This window comes from Armigeres subalbatus, chromosome 3 (assembly GCF_024139115.2).
Source record: "Armigeres subalbatus isolate Guangzhou_Male chromosome 3, GZ_Asu_2, whole genome shotgun sequence".
Taxonomy (NCBI): domain Eukaryota; kingdom Metazoa; phylum Arthropoda; class Insecta; order Diptera; family Culicidae; genus Armigeres; species Armigeres subalbatus.
This window is the reverse complement of record NC_085141.1, coordinates 174706984-174725725: the sequence shown is the minus strand read 5'-3', so window position 1 is coordinate 174725725 and position 18742 is coordinate 174706984. Positions and strand designations below refer to the sequence as shown.

Genomic DNA, 18742 nt, shown 5'->3' with positions numbered 1-18742 from the left:
AAACATTATTTTATAATTACATGCTATAAAAATAAAAATACAGGCCCCAAGATTTAAATTTAAATTGTGTGATATTGTTTGACTATTTGCACAACATCGATCATGTTGTTGCTGATCAGGCTCCTGCAGCTGGTCAGAGAAAACGCGAGCTAAAACAATTTTGCCTCGCAAAGCAAAAATTTATTTAATCAGTGTGCGATCGATCGTATTGATGCTTGTCACGCCAGCTAGTGCGGAAGAACACGAAGCGAAGAAAGTAATGTCTGCTTTGAAGACAAAATCATTTAGTACAGAATCGATCGTGTTGTAGGAGCTTATTAAATTATTTTTCGAAACAGCCCAACAAATCCGAAATTGGTTGAACAATAAAAACCCAACTTAATTCACCGAGTGGTGATACTGCTTTTCTCGCATTTAGCCAAGACACCAACCTTATATGGCGCTTATATAGTTCGATTCCATTTTCTTAATAACTTTTAAACGCAATGGTCGATCGTTATCAAATTCAATAGTGATCAACAAGGCTTTGTCCCCTGTCGAATGCAACTTGTTGCGAGAAAATTGGTTAAGAATTACTATTTGAAAAAGTGGATAATGTTTTTCAGTATCGTGTGCAAACACACACACACACATACACACGGACAGACAGACATTTGTTCAGCTGGACGAGCTAAGTCGATTGGTATAAAACATCATGGATCTCCGAGAGTTCTATAAAAAGTTCGATTTTGGAGTGAAATGATAGCCTTTCGGTACAACTTTGTTGTACGAGAAAGTCAAAAATAAAACGGTTTGATTTTTGTTCGAGTTGTCGGGGGCGGAGTCAAGGTTCGCCGAACATGTTTGAGCATTTGTAGTGAAGTTGCACAAACCCCCATTTTTTGATGGTTGGTGCTCAAGTTGGCACTTCGGTCGTTCGTGTGTGATATTGTTGGTCGAATAAATTGATTGTTCGTGCCGCTGTTGGTGAAACTTGATGGATGTTTAAATAAACGAGAGGTGGAGTCAATTTTGGTCAAACTGCTTGACCGTGTGTACGTTCCATTACGACCGAAGCGCCAACTTGAGCATCAACTATCAAAAAATATATGGGGGTTTGTGCATTGGCGTAAATAAGGGGGGCCGGGGGGGCCTGGCCCCCTCCAGACCTACTTGTGCCCCCCCCAGAAAATTTTGAAAAGTAATTCCAACTTAGTCAGTTTTTATTTCATTTACATATTTCCTACATATTTCTTATTACATATTTTGATTATGAATTCCATAAACATCATTTTATTGCGTTATCACATCTATGACCATTTGTTCAGCAAAGCATCGAAATATTTAAGTTGGACCCCCGGGAACATTTTCTCGATTTTTAAGCTAAAATCAATGCCTAAAATCAATCAATGAATTAGAACAGTTGCTAGCTTAAAATAATAAATTTGTTCTGCATTTGTTTGACTAGTATCCTGGTCGCAGAAACATAAAAACATAATTGTATTAAGATATAAATATTTCTGTTCTATTAAACTACCATCCGCTTCAAAAAAGACTGAAGCAACTACATCAAAATGAGCACATGTACACAAATCCGGTCAATGAAATTTCGAACGACCATTCTTTCGAAAATCTTCGAGTTAATCGCAAGGTATGCCGCAAAACTGTTGATCAAATTCCTATGGAGCTTTTTGCTCTCGCTATATAATTCTGGCACTGAAAGATATAAAATTATAAAACTTAAGAATCTTTGTTACAATGACAGAAAAATCAACAACGCATTCCATTGAAAGTATTAGGACAAAACTTATGCAACCTTCGCACTCACAACAGAGATTGCATTATAGAAATATTTTTATAATCCTCAAAAGATCTTGTTCCATTTAATGTTTTAAGGATTTCATAAGGATCATCGGAAAACTCTTTTGTGCCTGCTTTATTTAGAATTTGTTTTAGGATAAAAAATAGATTTAGAAACCAGTTCGTATCAGAAAACATTTCTTTTGCAGCACAATTCAGATCGATTTGGTTGCTTCTCAAGTCTCTTTGATTTTTGCAGAGAAATCTCTCACCTATTCAGAAAAACATAATTAAGCCTCTTCCAAACGTCAGTAACTACAAAAACCCTACACTCTAAAAAACCATCACGTCATATTCACGTGAAAAATCACGTAACTGATCTGTCTTGAACAAATGACGATTGTTACGTGACGTTAGTAATGCTCACCAGAAATTCACGTAACTTTTACTAAAAATCTTGGTGAATATGACTGTATATCCACGTAAACAATTCAAGTGAGATTGTGTTAGTGTGATTGCAGCTTCGGCATTTGCGGAAGACCTGCATTGTAAACAAGAATTAATAATACATAACCTAAACATGATGATACTTCGCGGGCGGAGGTAAGTGATATTTCAGGTGCATCTAGGCGGATATTTTCCGTGCCTGCATTTCTCCTCTTTGAAAAAAAAAGCAACGGAGGTTGGATAAAATTTATTAGATTCGTTGAAAAATTATGTGAAAGAAAAGGAAGCTACATGGAAGTCTAGAGCTACAGTTTTCCGGTCGCGTTAGTATAAAGTTTATAGCCTAGGTTCCACTACTTTTTGGTTAATTAAAAGCGGCAATATTAGCAATTTTCGAGCAAGCAACTAGTTTCAAATTTTCAGCGATTATCATTGACATAATTTCTCAACAAATCTGATAAATTTAATTCAACATCCGCCGATTACATTGTTTTTCTTCAACAGTATTTCTGTGATAACTCCAAAGCGCAATGACAAAATGACGGCATTCCCTGTCAATAACGCGAAAAAGCTTCCTTTTATGGGCAGTCCCTGTTCTGTTCATTTTGGCATTCATTCCAAAATCACTATATTGCAATACATTTTAAAACATGTAGTGGTTACCTGCTGTCTTGTAGATTTCACTAAAATTTCACGTATCCAGTACGTACAAATCACGTTAGGTTCACCTGATAAAACACGTAACTACTTTCATGCTTCACGTCATAAGTACTGGAAGATCCAGTCAGAGTCACCGGATAAATCACGTAACTCAAGGAAACTAAATTTTGTTCAGGTTACTTGTCATTCAGGTCACTCTTACGTGAAAAGTAGGGTGGATGAGAACCACATTTGTTTTCAGGTAAATATGACGTGAAGATTTTTCAGAGTGTATGTTATTCTAGAATTTGATTTATGACTCATAATTTTATGACTCATGGAATTTATGACTCATAAAAAACACTTTCGGATTCCAAATTTGTGTTCATCGGTACTTAACTATTTCAGCACATAGCATACATTTTGGAATTGCATGAATACTTCTACTGATTATGACAAAATTTCGTGGAATTTATTCCACATCTAAAAAGTTTCAAAAATTTCAAATTTCAAAAAAATCGAGATCTTTATGCATTAAGTAATCATGGAAATGCTTGAAAACTTTCAGAAATATACTCATATCGAATTTCATTTATAGATAATTCGAAGAAGATTCATGATTACACACTTAACCACATTTAGAAGACAAGTTGACACAGACACAGCGTTTTGAAGCAATCACAGCATCATTGGAACTCAATTGTATTATTCGCGATTTTTTTTTTATGTTAGTTCTAGGACGAATGAGCGATAAACTTAGTCAAACAATTTCTATTGCAATTCATGCGCACAGTGCTTTAAATCGCCTTTAAAAATTACATCCCACCAGCTGGTGCCATGCCCTCCCCTAGACCGAGACTCTCCACCCCCGACTACTCAAACCAAAATCAAACCACAGACAAACAGACAACACATTCACTCATAAAATTCATCGTCGTAAACACCCTAACGACATCTGTTGTTTTCAAGTTGGGCAAACCACGAACCAGATGGCGGTAGTGAACAAACGTCAAACTCCGCTAAATCCGATGCGCGCGCCACGATGATATGTTTGATATGTTTATTATTGTCCAAAGATGGTCTAGTAGCCTAAAAATTTGAACATATCGACATAAGGAGAGTGAATCCAGAACAAAATAAATATGATCAGATCACATCGAGATAGAGAAATATCGAGATGAGGAGGTTATCGAGATGTAGAATGCCCAAACATACGTAGATTGAAGAGACCGAGGAAACCATCGACATAGAGAGAGATATCGAGATACAGAACATCGAGATGTAGAGAGTCGACTGTATTTTATTTTTCCAATGAAATTTGAAATTTCTCCCCCAAACAATAAAATTTAACCACAAATACGGGAAAGGCAAAAAATCAATGGGGGGGGATATAAATTTATATCAATCACAGTTTAAAATACAACCGCCATTCGCATTTTGTCTTAGATCTTCTTTTTCTTCTTCTTATTGGCATTACATCCCCACACTGGGACAAAGCCGCCTCGCAGCTTCCACAGTTATTAACTGCGAGGTTTCTAAGCCAAGTTACCATTTTTGCATTCGTATATCATGAGGCTAACACGATGATACTTTTATGCCCAGGGAAGTCGAGACAATTTCCAATCCGAAAATTGCCTAGACCGGCACCGGGAATCAAGCCCAGCCACCCTCAGCATGGTCTTGATTTGTAGCCGCGTGTCTTACCGCACGGCTAAGGAGGGCCCCATTTTTTTGTCTTAGATACTCACCCTTTATACGGTAGAACGAATAGAGCGGTAAACCGGATAGAGGCCGGCGACTTCGTAGAAGGCCACAACACGGGACCCTAAAAGTTCAAGAAAACTGGAGCAACATCGCCCAAAATCGACGATTATGGAGCTCTACAATTCGCCAGACAAAGATGTATCGATTGACGCTCTACCCAACCAGGTACCCAGGTAGGTACTCACCCTTTTATTCCAATGATGGTATCTCCAGGGGTACATGTACCCCCCATATTGAGAACTGCTACCTTACATAACAAATGCCCTTTTATGTAATTGACCCGGGAAATTGGATTTTATGCGTCAAAATGGCAGAAGGAAAAACACACAATTTGCACATCGTGTCAGGACGAAAGATTTATTACTTTCTATTATGCCTTACAGTTTTATGGGATTTTTTTGGTTACATCTTTCATTTTTTGAAATTAAACTGTTTTAAGTTGATGGCCGGATAATCTCCATGTTTTGGTGACAAATTACAGTTAATTCAGTTGCATTAGATTTCTTTAAACGAGAACAGCGTTTTGATACATTTTCAACGACTCGGCATTTTCATCGCTTCGGTTAAGTACAACCTCTGCCGTTAAGTATTTCGTTGCGTTACATCATTTTAATATTTGTATGAGTCGAATCGGATTTCATTCAGCTTAGTTTATTTCCAAAGATGAAAGACGACATTTTTTTCCTCAGCGTAAGTTAACAAAATTTCCACATATTCCACATACTATAGTTATTTCTCTTTTGTCAGCGCTTAACTCAATTGAATGAGATGTAAGAGCGTTGCAACGTGGCTTCGTATTACAGAAGGTTTCACGCTGAGCGCACTCTTTACATGGAGAGCAACATTTATCGGGTTCCATGGAAAATTTCACCTTAGCTAAGTTCTTTTTTGCTTTTTAGTTTGTTTTATCTTTTTCCACTTGTCCTCTTTTTTATTTAATTGTAAGTATCACCCTTAATATAAGTAATTAATAATTCTAATATAAATTTTACGTTTCCTGCTCGACTACCAGATGTTCGTGGTCATTCAGTGTTCTACACGTTTCTTTTCGGTCCAAGCAATTTTTCGAGCATTTTGTCACGAGATAATCTACATGCTAAACTATTTATGGAACCTATTATCGCTCTTGTAAGCAGCTATCATTGAGAAGAAAAATGAGAAAAATCAAATTTAAATAAAAAGAAATTCGCTTGGTTACTATTACGTGGGAGGAAACAAACGGATGTGACCTTACGGGATGCACAGCTTTGAGCCCCAACAACTTGTAGGATGCATAATTCGATAATACGAATCGGAAAACAAAATTTAAACGGAGAGCCGTGTGTGCATTGGCATTCTAATGCGCATTCTATCTATGCTGGTACATCTTTTCTAAACATATATCGATTCCTATAAGGATTACCGTTATAGGAAGTGTCTATCGCTTGAAGCGTGGGAGCCCTACGGACAACATTCAATTAAACAACACATTTAATAACGTTTTTTTCTTGCAATATCACTACCACCCACGCCGAAAGCCAAGGCAAATCGGCGATTAAGGCGGGACATCAATTTAACACCACATTTTATCAGATGACATTAGGTCTAGCCGGTGCTTGGACTGTGAAGTAAGTCTAGATCGCCATGGTTGCTTTAGCAAAAGTAAACAGCAAAAAAAACTTTCAAAAAAGTTAGTGTTGTAATGTTCTGACAAACATATAAGGAAGGTTAAAGAGCCCCAGAATATGCGTATGGTTGTCGTCCCGATGATTTTAAGCAAATAAGCGAGCATTAGTATTGATGGTAGCATAAAATTGACAGTGTTTTATGTTTGCTTACTGATTGAGTCGAAACAAGTGCAGTTCATTTGATTGTTTTTGGTTTTTCAACAGCGATTTTTTATTATTTTTCTTTGTTTTAAATTTGTGGGTTATCACTTGTTTTATTGAGATGTACACTTAAAATTAATTATTGTATTTATCATAGTAATTACTCCCAGCTATTATACTTAATCATCGAGATAAACTACTTTTATTTGCATAAGCTCCATCAAAATGAAGTACAACTAAAAGCTCTTTCTGTGTTCCATATTAGGAAGCCATGGTAAAAATAACAAGTTTTCCTTTAAGTCTACTTTTCGTCTAAACAAGACTTACAAAATCATTAATATCTTCAGACTGTTATACGTTTTTCTTTAAAACAAATGTATAAATTAAACTTTTCACAAAAAGCGCTTTTAAAACTTTTGACGTGAATCAAAATCCATAGAAGGATTCGACACATTTATATCCAACTAATATAACAACTTAAAATAAGCAGCAGTTTCCATCACCAGACGACGTCTTCCGTCTTCCACCGCTTCCTCTATGCATCCTCGTTGTTGTTATTTCACAGCACAATAGCGCACAGGGCGTACATGAACCCGGCACTGAGCAGTGCGGCCACCGGGACGGTGACCACCCAAGCGTACACAATATTCCGGAACAAGCCCCAGTCGACGGCCTTTTGCTGTCCCGTGGCGTAGTGGTGATGTTCGTGCGGATTGCGCAGCTTCATTGCTCGTTCCTCGTCTGGCGAGAGCTTCTTTGGTGCGCTGGCCTGTCCAACGAACACCACCGAGCCGACCTTGCAGTGGGTGGTGGAAATGGGCAGACCGATTTTGGACGCCAGTAGTACCGTGAAGGCTGCACCGATCTCAATGGTGAAACCACTGGGGAAAAAGGAAAAAAATGTAGTTTATTAGTTTTGTTATTCATAATGTATATTGGATAAAAATATCGGTTCGATAGAAGGTATAAAATGTCAAAGTACATAAACAATTTTAGGAAAATAATTCAATCCCTATCTGATCTAATTCCTTATATTTCTGTTTACAAAACCCAAACTTGTTACTTTATACTCGCCCTTTTTTATTTGCTTGGAGTGTTCACCGTTGCATAAGTTTCTATGCCCACTGAGAACTTCTTGTGGGGCATATCCAACTCGAATAGCAGATAGAAAGAATTAAAATGTCAAGTAAACTGTTGTTGACTTTCTTTTTAAGGACAATCCTCACGGAATCCAAAACTGAAAGCATTCGTGTTTTCAAGGGCACCCCATTCAAAGCGGAAGCAACCCACAACTGTCATTATTATTATTATTTCAGCTTTGCGTGGAATGAATAATAAAAATGTGCTCTTGAAAACTTCCAAGGGGGTTCCAGTTCAGGATTCTGTGAGGATAATCCTTGAGTTCGATGGCTGCGATTTTGTCGTTCCCCAGAAACCCACTGCCCAGAGAGATTCCTCAGATAATATCAAACTGCTTTTAAAAAAGGAATAATATCCACTATCCAGCTTTTTATGCGATGGTGCCATAAATTGTTGAATCACCCCTTTTGACATATGCTGTGTCCACTATAATTCTTAGACAGATGGATCTCAGCAATCTGTGCTTTATTAATTTTTCGTTGTAAACATAAAGCTGTCAACATGTTGCTGCAAATCAAAGCTTGGAAAACGTTTTCATATTTTAATCTGAGATATTTCAATCAAATATTTCTTTCCGAATATATATACTACTTTTCAACTTTGCAGGTGTTTATGAACATTTTGGAGTACGCATGGAATTCTTTATCTTGCTTCAGAAATATTTAAAGCTATACTGTGTCTTCGAAGAAATGTTGATGGGGACACTATTCAAACGATGGACTATGTGTGATTCTCTGGAAGGCAAAACTGAACTTTCAAAAATCTTGTTAAAATTGTAATTCCAACTAATGCGGTTTACAGCAATTAATGTGATTTTTGCTGAACAATATCTGACATTCATTTGAGTCAACTCAGTATCAGATGTGTTCCAGTATAAGTCACCTTGCTCTAAGCCACATTATTTGGAATTACAATTTACCCATGATTTTCATCAAATCATTTGACAATAGAATCACACTGTTTCCCATCAATGACTATGCGGCCGCAGGATGACCAACTAGAATAGCTATCACGTAAGGGCACGAGGAGGAGTAAAATCAAACAGAGAATGCATCAAATTGTAACTTTTCGAAAAACCAAGAGAATATCATGCTTGCTTATTGAAATAATAAGTGACGAATTCCAAAATTGACGTTTTTTAGCTCAACTACCAGTCAAGAAGATCTTTTGGTCTTTTGGTAAATTGAGACATTTTTTACCGTATCATAATGAGATATGCCATTCACACATGGTAAGAGATTAAGAACCATAATTAATACTGTAGTAATACGAAGTGATTTGAAACGGAAAACAACGCACGACTTTTGGGCTTTTTGTGGTAGATCACGTGGTGGTTTCGCATTTCGTACAATTAATGAAGAACGACTATAACCCCGCCCACTCGGTACAGTCTACTGCAGCACAATGCAGATTCAAATCGGGACAGTTCTGTGCTCCGAAGACGCTGTATTGGACATAAAACAGGGGAACTATCTGAAAGTTTCATTTTTGTTTTGATCGCCCACACATAAATCCTCCAAGGAGCAATATAGACTTCCATTGTGGATTGAGACAACTTTTTTTTCCAATTTTCTTGAATTCTCGAAGAAGTGCATATCCCAATCTCGCCTAAATTCTGAAATTAAAAGAAATTAGATTCCCGTTTTAGTAAAACAAATTAAATCATTCTTTCGCTCATTTTAAACACAAATATGACAGATCCATAAATAGACTCTAGTTCATGGCTACTTAGATATTTCAGAACATCACTTCGAATTTTGTACACAGCACATGTCAAATTCGATTCACCCCTCGTTAATTTATGGCTAGCGTAAAAAGCTGGATTGCCTTCTGTTAAGCAATTGAACAACTTGTTTGAGAAACTGCATATGTAACATTTTTATGGCAAAAAAGGTTACTTCATGGTCCCAGCAAATATCAGCCAAAGTCAGTTTTAGAAATATTTCTTTTTTTTTTGAGAAACTGCATATCGTCGATCGTTTTCAAATTTTCTATGTTCAGTGCTGTATAAAGTATGTTTGACTGGTTGCTAGCAGACAAAAATGATTTCAGATTCTAAATAACCGTTTTCGATTCGGAAACTATTCGAAAAAAGAAGCGTGGTGTTCGCCGGACATCAGAATATAAAGCGGAAGTAATTAAAAAAGCGCGAGCGAATAGAACATCGTATACGAATTGGGTTGGCGGGCAGTGTAGTTCGCCTCCGCGCGGTGCTCGCTGGAAACGATAGCGTATCAACGGCAGTTGAAAAAAACCGTGGCGTAAAACCGTGGCGGGCCTTGTGGCACGCTGTCCAATCCTGCTGCCTGGTTGGTGACCAGACAGAAGTAGGCTCAGATGAACTCCCTGACGAACCCCGATTTGGCTCTGAACACGAGAGTACTCGCAAGCATAGACAACCATGAGATCACAGAAGCGACTACTTCAGTAGGATTCGATGGCAGCTGCAAAGGGACCCATAAGCTATGTCAAGTACACTAGTTTCCAGAGGTAAGGGGGGCGTATGCGCAGCGGGAGATCCCTTCGCAAGCAGGGGTCTAGCGAGGTCTCCTCCCACTAGGGCAGAACCCTTCTCCTTCCTTGGAGGGAAGGTCCCTAGGCAAAAGGTGATTGACACCACCTCGAGTGTCGGCGAGGGAGTGACGGCGGCGCGCTCCAAACGCGCCCGACAGCAGTCAGAGAGTCGGTCCGGTAACGTGAAGCGGCGCCTAACTGCTACGGACAGCGGTGCGGTCGAGTTCGATAGGGCGCCCGATCGTCGAGAGAGCCCAGGCTACTAAACCCCAGGGTGATGGTAGCCACTCTGCGACGGCTGCTCAGCGGACCAAAAATCCCTGACAGCTCGTTAGCAGAGCTAAGAGGAGGGAAGAGGGTCCTCACCTCGCAAGGAAACTTAGGGACAGAGGTGAGGCCTTGTTGGTCAAGACCGACAAAGAGAGGTACAGGTAGCAGGTGAACTGATCTTGGTGCTGAAGCGTGGAGCAAAGGCGAGCGGTACCACCTATAAGAGGTTGGCCCAGGAGGTCCTGGGTGAGGGAGTGGAAGTGAGGTCCCTGGGTACCGATGTGACCCTCCGGTGTAAACAGCTGGACGAAGTCACTGAGGCAGAGGACCTCATTTCATCGTTAAAGGCGCAGTGCGATATAGAAGTCGAGCGGTCTTCTATTCGTCTTAGATGTGGGCCCTTTGGCACGCAAGCAGCTTGGTACAAGTTACCGGTAGCAGACGCCAAAAAGGTCCTGGCGGTCGGGAAACTTAAGGTTGGATGGACAATATGTCCAGTAAGCATATTCTAGCCACCTTTAGTCGAAAAGTGTTTTAGGTGCTTCGAATCTGGTCACAAGTCATGGGAGTGCAAGGGGCCAGACCGAAGTAACCTGTATCGTCGTTGTGGAGAGGAGGGACATTTTGCGCAGGCCTGCGATAAAGCACCAAGGTGCCTTATCTGCGCTAGTAGGAAGCAAGCCCGTAACCATGTTATGGGTGGACCTACTTGTCCCTTCGGTGGTGGCAATAAGAAGTCGCCGTGCGGGTAGTACAGCTGAATCTGAGTCAGAGACCGACGTCGCTATTCTTGCAGATCCGTACCGTGTCCCTGCCAATAACGGAAACTGGGTCGCGGACGACTCCAAGATGGTGGCGATTTGCACAACGGGCCGGTTCCCGGTCCAGGAGGTCGTACACACACCTGTCGAAGGTGTCGCCATAGCTAAGATCAACGGAGTGTTCTATTGTAGCTGCTATGCCCCATCACGGTGGCCAATAGAGCAATTCACCCGGATGGTCGATAGGCTATCATCCGACCTTGTAGGTCGGAAGCCGGTTGTCATACCGGGGGACTTCAATGCTTGGGCGGTGGAGTGGGGAAGCCGCTGCACCAATCATAGAAGTCAAGCTTTGCTAGAGGCTCTAGCAAAGTTGGAGGTCGTGTTAGCCAATGACGGCTCAACCAGCACTTTCCGTAGGAATGGGGTGGAGTCGTTCATTGATGTTACGTTCTGTAGCCCCGGCCTAGCCGGGGACTGAACTGGAGGGTCGATGAGGGCTACACCCACAGCGATCACCTAGCCATCCGCTACGTGATCAGCTGTGGTGTGCAGCAACCGAGGTTAAGGAATCTCCGTCAGGTCCGTGGGTGGAAGGCCCAAAGCATCGACAGCAAAGTTTTCACCGCGGCACTGGGACTGGAGGGCAACACCGACAGTCTTACAGTCGCACTGTCCTGTCACGTGCATGCGATTGTGACGCATGCAGAGGAGGGCATAACCGAGGAACGGTAGACCTCCAGCATACTGGAGGAGTGCAGCAATCGCAGACCTTCGGTCAACCTGCCCTAGGGCTAGGCGAAGGATGCAGAGAGCTCGCTCTGAGCAGCTAAGGGATGAACGCCGCTTGACGTTCAAAGCTGCGAAGTTGGCCCTTAACAAGGCCATCAGTAGTAGTAAGAGGAAGTGTTTTGACAACCTATGCCTGAACACCAATGCTAATCCTTGAAGCTACAGGATAGTAATGGCGAAGACCAGAGGAGGGCTGGCGCCTCCTGAACGGTCGCCGGAAAGGTTGAATCGCATTATCGAGGTTCTCTTCCCGTCCTATGCCACAAGTCCTTGGCCACCTCTAGCACCGCAGAACGGGAGTGCTGAAGTGGCAGCGGTGACGAACGAAGAGTTGCTTGCGGTGGCCCGAACCCTTGATACGAACAAAGCTCCGGGGCCCGACGGAGTGCCAAACCTCGCTCTGAAGGCAGCGATCATGGCTAACCCGGACATGTTCAGGACAGCCATGCAGAGATGCCTCGACGAGCGCAGTTTCCCCGATAGGTAGGAGATACAGAAGCTGGTGCTGTTGCCGAAGACCGGGAAACCACCAAGTGGCCCATCGGCGTACAGACCAATCTGCCTACTGGACACCACAGGGAAGTTGCTTGAGAGGATTATCCTCAACAGGCTGACCCCGTACGAAGGTACGAACGGCCTGTCAAACAATCAGTTTGGGTTTCGTAAGGGTAGGTCCACGGTGCATGCTATCAACTCGGTTGTGAAAACTGCGGAAGTAACGATACAACGCAAGCGGACGGGAACTCGATTATGTGCGATTGTGACGCCCGACGTCAAGAATGCATTCAACAGCGCAAGCTGGGATGCCATCGCGCTCTCGATACTCCGGTTGGGCATTCCGGTGGGCCTGTACAACATTTTGGAAAGCTATTTCCAGAATCGCGTACTCTTATACGAGACCGATGAAGGGGAGGGTAGTTCTTCTATCACCGCAGGAGTCCCTCAGGGATCTATCCTGGGCCCGGTGCTATGGAACACTATGTACGACAGTGTTTTAAAACTGAAGTTCCCCCATGTGTTAAGATCGTTGGCTTCGCTGACGACATAACGCTGGAGGTTTACGGAGAGTCGATTGTTGAGGTGGAACTGACAGCGGCCCACGCAATTGCTATAATAGAGGAATGGATGAGCTCAAGGCAGCTGGGGCTAGCTCATGAGTTGGTTGTTGTTAACAACCGTAACTCGGTACAGGAGGCAGTAGTTCGCGTGGGCGACTGTGAGATCATTTCCAAGCGGGAGGTGAAGCTCCTCGGGGTGCTGATCGACGATAGACTGAACTTCGGCAGTCACGTAGATTACGCCTGCAGGAGAGCTTCGACAGCTATTGCGGCATTATCCAGGATGATGTCCAATAGCTCGGGGTGCGCTCCAGCAGACACAGGTTATTAGCTGGGGTTGCCGTATCTATCCTTAGACGGCGCTTAGCGTCGAACGTAACCTGCAGAAGCTGGAGAGTGTACACAGGCTAGCGTGCCTCAGAGTGGTAAGTGCCTATAGCACGGTATCTCGAGATGCAGCTTGTGTGATTGCGGGTATGTTACCCATTGGACTAGTCATACGGGAAGACGAGGAGAGTTTCGAAATGAGCGGAACCAGAGGAGCCCGTAAAGCTATTAGAGTCACCTCGACTATCAAGTGGCAACGGGACGGGGATAACTCTTCTAAGGGCAGGTGGACCCATCGGCTGATACCTAGCGTATCAAGATGGGTTAATAGGAGCAATGGGGAAGTTCACTTCCATCTGACACAGTTCCTGTTAGGCCATGGCTACTTTAGGTGGTACCTACATAGGTTTGGGCATACGGACTCTCCCGTCTTCCCGGACTGTCCAGGGGTCGACGAAACTGCCGAGCACGTACTATTCGTATGTCCTCGTTTCGTCGATGTGAGGAGCGGAATGTTTGAGGTGTGCGGGAGGGACACTACCCCGGATAATCTTATCCAGAGGATGTGTCAAGAGGTTGAAAAGTGGAACGCGGTCTCGGCCGCTACCACTCAGATTGCCAGCATCTTGCAGCGCAATTGGCGCGCCGAGCAGCAGTCGGATAGCGCCGACTAGTGGGTAGCTAGTCTGGAGGGTGAGGTACTAGCGGGTAGTTAGTCAAGTAGTAGAGGAACTAGTGGGTAGCTAGTTAAGAGGTAGAGGAACTAGTGAGTAGCTAGTTGAGATTTGAAGCTATTGGGTAGCTAGTATGTTGGCGTGCGTAGTCGCACGGACCCCTCCCAGAAGTAATGCCGCAAGACTGTTCCTGGGAAACTCAGGGTCTGTGAACAGGGTGGTTTTAGCGGGTCGGCGGTAGCTAAACCCCGTTCGCCGGTAGCCCACTGATGTCTGGATGCAGATTCCCATCCTACTGGAAAAAAAACTACGAATTGGGTTGGGAAAAATGTGACCTGTTTGTCGGGTTGCAAATGCAGGTAAGTAATATAGCACGAATGTTGCAAATAACCCTGCTTAATTAATTATTCTCTATTCGGTCGCTGGAAAGGTACAAGAAAGCCGCACTCAGAAGTTACACTATGTTAGAATCAACCACGAGTATAAGCGGGTCAGTTGTTGTCGTTATCATTTCCTATGCTACCAAAGAGGGATACAGCGACGACTAAAATCTTATCCACAGTCCTTTTGGAGCTACATAAATGAACAACGCAAAGGGACTGGATTTCCATCGTCCAAGTGAATCTGCAAGCACCCCCAACAAGGTATATGCAACCTGTTCTCAGCTAGATTTGCCAATGTGTCTGAAGACGAACTACCTGTTGATGTCGGGACTACCGCTGCCAGCAACGTCCCATCAGCGAATCAATCACTCGGTGATATCGAGGTGAATGTACAAGCCATCTCAAGAGTGATGACTAAGCTTAAGACTTCATCTAAGCCTGGTCCTGACGGCATTCCATAGATGATCTTCAAAAACGAATATTTCCTGTCTGCTTGAACCACTTTTCCTCACTTGTCATAAGACGAGTTTATACAATCCCATTGAATTCCACCACTTAATTGTATTTTGACAGATAAGTATTTCGACCTCAACAGTAAGGCCGTCTTCAGTGTCTCGTACTTGACTCGGCTTCTCCTGTTATTCCAACTCTCTCTATGCAGCGGCACATTCCCATCTCGCTGGAATACTGCAGATATGTTTCCGGTCTACAAAAAAGGAACAAGCGTGATGTGAACAACTACCGGGGTATCACATCGCTTAGTGCAATAACGAAGCTTTTTGAACTGGTTGTCATGAACCCGCTTATTGCGCCGACCAACATGGTTTTACCACTAAGGGGCCGTACACTTATTACGTAAGCAAGTTTTCTGGGTTTTTCAACTCCCCCTCCCCCCATGTAAGATTTTTTCCATACAAAAGCTTTTTTATTTATATGGCGCGTAATATATTGACCGACCCCCCTCCCCCCATAAGTGCTTACGTAATATGTATACGGCCCCTAACTTGTTGTACCTAACGTCGTAAGTCACGGATAGAATGATTGCTCGCACTGACCTCGGACCTGATTTACACAGCAGCATTCGACAAGCTGAACCATGAAGTTCATTCAAAGTTAATTGCCTATTTCCGGGGATTAAACCACCCGACTTGAACGTTAATTTACAATGTTATGAAAACTCATATGTGAATATGTACGTTATGTGGAAGATATTGATTTGGAATATGTATTGGAGGTGACCACTTTCCCTTCGATGGGACTCGAACCCATGACCCTACAGTACGCTAGATTGGTGCCTTAACCAACTAAGCTACGAAGGACCTCCGTCGGCCTTCGCAACCTAGCGACTACTGAACGAGCTCGAGATTCCCAAATTGGACGCATAGTCAAATCACTCGCAATCCATTTCTCAAGCCAACACTTCCACATGTGTATAGTACACGTCCACATTAGAGGAGCGTGAGTATTTAGAATGTCTGGCGGCTATACACATTCTTCATCAGCAACTGTACTGATCAAGTGAGGTTCAACTTTGGCAATTAACTTTGATTGAACTGAACTTGAGTTGCGTGCTCTTGCCTACGCAATGCGGTCGGGTCTGAGCTTGACGACCGACTGGCAAATAGCTTACACAACCCCAACCTTGGACAGCAACACCACCCTAATGTGGGTCCCACAGTTGCAGACACAGACACAAATTTCTTCATTTTGAATCAAAAATAGAAAAAAGTGTCATGAAAATCTAAAACCCTTCTCTCCAAACCTGTATTGTAATGAAAAAAAATCCATAGAGATGAGAACCTCATATGACGTCTTGTAATTGGAAAATTGGATTTTCTCGCGCTTCACCTTAGGAAAGCTTTATTACAAATGTGAAATTTAATTTTGTTCAGAAATAATTGCAATAGAATAATACGTTTGGCTACACCCAAAGTTGAAACTTTCTAAAATACTTACGTTGATGGTGTAATTTTTGTGAGATCATTGCCAATCGTCTCGATAACACGACGTCCCCACAGCCACAAACCGACGGATATGCCGATTCCACCGTACAGTAAAATCGCTAAAGGAGTTTCAGACTTTTGTAGCACCGAGCCTTCTCGGTAGATCATGAAGAGAGCAATCAAGGGCCCAATCGCATTGCTAAAAATACAAACAGTAACCATCAGGAAAAGAGCTCAATCAATTTTACGGGGCTCAATCAACGCACCTCACATCGTTACCACCATGAGCAAAGCTTCCGAACGTTGCTGTCAGGATTTGCAGGAACGAGAACAACGCCGAAACGTCTTCGGTTTCCTCCGGTGGGGGATGTTGGCTTTCCTCGGAGCCCTCCTTTCCACTAATCAGTGGAACTTTACTTGAGTTTGGCGAAAGGGTGGTGCTTATCAGGGTGTGATCCAGACCAGCGGCGTTTTCGATTTTCCCTATGTCCCTTTTTAGATCGTTGCCGGTACTATTGAGGATAATGTTGGGCGGTGCCAGGGTGTAATCAGCGATTGGAAGGGTGCTATCGCTTTTCGGACTACTAGGGGACTTTCCGTTTTGGACGATTGTCGATTGGTCTCTGTAAAAGAGAAATTAGGTTATTGTCTGATTTATAATTTTAAAATAATCAGTCTTACTTTACACCATTACTTAATGTAATAGAATTTTGCGATTTGGGAGAAAGGTTACTACTGTTCCGGCGATCGAAATATGAATTCAGTGCAACTCGGCCGGTTCCATTCATCGTCGACTGATACTCGTCGATGTAATTCAGGCTCGTGATTGTAAGGTCGGTATTGTCCAGACTAGCTTTGTTAGCAGCTAGAAGATTTTCGGCTTTCTGCACAATCTTAGGATCGATCTTGTACGGATTCGGGCTGGTCCCCTTGATGACACTCGGCGATAGGTCGATAGACAGTTTCTTGATTAAATTATTGTGCTGGTGTTGCGGTGAAAACGACACAAGTTCAGTTGTTTCGGTGATGGCTGGAAGTCCCTTGGCATCGCCGACCAACGACAGAGGACGCTTCGGACGACGGGGACTACCATTCGAGGAAGAATCACAATCTGAATCACCAACGGTAAATTCCGTTCTTTTTTTGTTCTCCTGATTCACGATCTTTTTCCTCTGCCAGGGCACAACAAACAACTGAACTAAAATGCCTACAATCAATCCTATGGCTAAGGAAACGACGAGGGCCAACCAAGTAGGGATGTTATCCATGTACAGAACTGTAACAACGCAGAAGGTGGGTATTGTTTTGCATGATAATGATAGAATTGCAACTCACGTTTTGGACCATCATGTACGATACTAAACACGTTAACGGCAAGTGTTACTCCGTAAAACAGGGGAAGCGCGAACAGTCCTCTTTCCAGGGGATTTTTCGAGCGCAGAATGAATTTACGTATCACCCAGAACAGCAACACACTCATTAATCCGCTGAGTACCGGGGAAATGAACCATGATCCTACAATTGTGCCAAGTGTGTTCCACTTGAGTCCGTGCATACCGCGGGCAACCAAACTGAAGCCAATCGTTGAACCAACGATGCTGTGTGTACCGGAGATGGGCAGCTTGAAAAAGGTTGCCACCAGGAGCCACAGAGCGGAGCTGGCCAGCGCTGAAAGGCAACCCAGCATGAGCTCAGTCTCGGTGTCTTTGTACATTTCCACGTCCAAGATTCCTTTCCGCATCGTATCGGACACCTTGTAACCTGAAAATGAGAAAGAGGGACATTAGTTTCATTCGATTCTTAATTATAGGTATCGTTCTAATTTACTGTTGAAAGATCGAACGAAAATAGGAGACACATAACAAACATGTTATCAACAGTATATTTTATGAAGAAAAGATTCTAGGGCTAGTCTTATGCTCAATAAATAATCAACCAACTTAGAATAGACAAAGCCACCCATAGGCTGAAACACATAAGGATGATTACTCATAAGGCTGAAGCCAAAAGGCTGAAATTTGAAAAGGCTGGAATTATCCCAAGGCTGTAAATTATCAGAAGGCTGAAACTGGTGGGGTGCAAAGGATCCCAACAGTACGATGGAGTACAAGTTGAGTTGTTGAGTAGTGAATAATGAATAAAAAATTAAAAATAAAGAAAAGACTATAAGGAATAAAATATTAGGAATAAAGAACAAAGAACAAATAATAAAGAAGAAGAAATAAGAAAGAAGAAGGAAGAGGGAGAAAGAAAAAGAAGAAAAAAGGAAGAAATCAGAAGTAGGAAGGAAAATGAAAAAATAATGAGAAGAAAAAAGGAAGAAGGAAAAGGGAAGAAGGAACAAGGAAAGAGGAAGAAGAAAGAATGAAGACGGAAGAAGAAGAAAGAAAAAAAGGGAAGATATGAGAAGAAAGAAGGGACAACGAGGAAGAAAGATGGAAGA

At 42.6% G+C, this 18742-nt stretch overlaps 1 protein-coding gene across 3 annotated transcripts in view; it reads right to left on the bottom strand.

Moving 5' to 3' along the window:
- Positions 1–4959: 4959 nt before the first annotated feature.
- LOC134221477 (sodium-dependent phosphate transporter 2) overlaps positions 4960–18742 on the bottom strand; it is a 123216-nt gene continuing 109433 nt past the window's right edge. For all 3 annotated transcript variants that reach the window (XM_062700670.1, XM_062700669.1, XM_062700668.1), the window contains 5 exons: positions 17635–18060; positions 16981–17575; positions 16566–16922; positions 16313–16498; positions 4960–7318 (listed from right to left, as the gene is read on the bottom strand). In XM_062700670.1, the coding sequence (XP_062556654.1) occupies positions 6997–7318; positions 16313–16498; positions 16566–16922; positions 16981–17575; positions 17635–18060 (1886 nt within the window). In that variant the 3' untranslated portion in view covers positions 4960–6996. The remainder of the gene's footprint in view (positions 7319–16312; positions 16499–16565; positions 16923–16980; positions 17576–17634; positions 18061–18742) is intronic.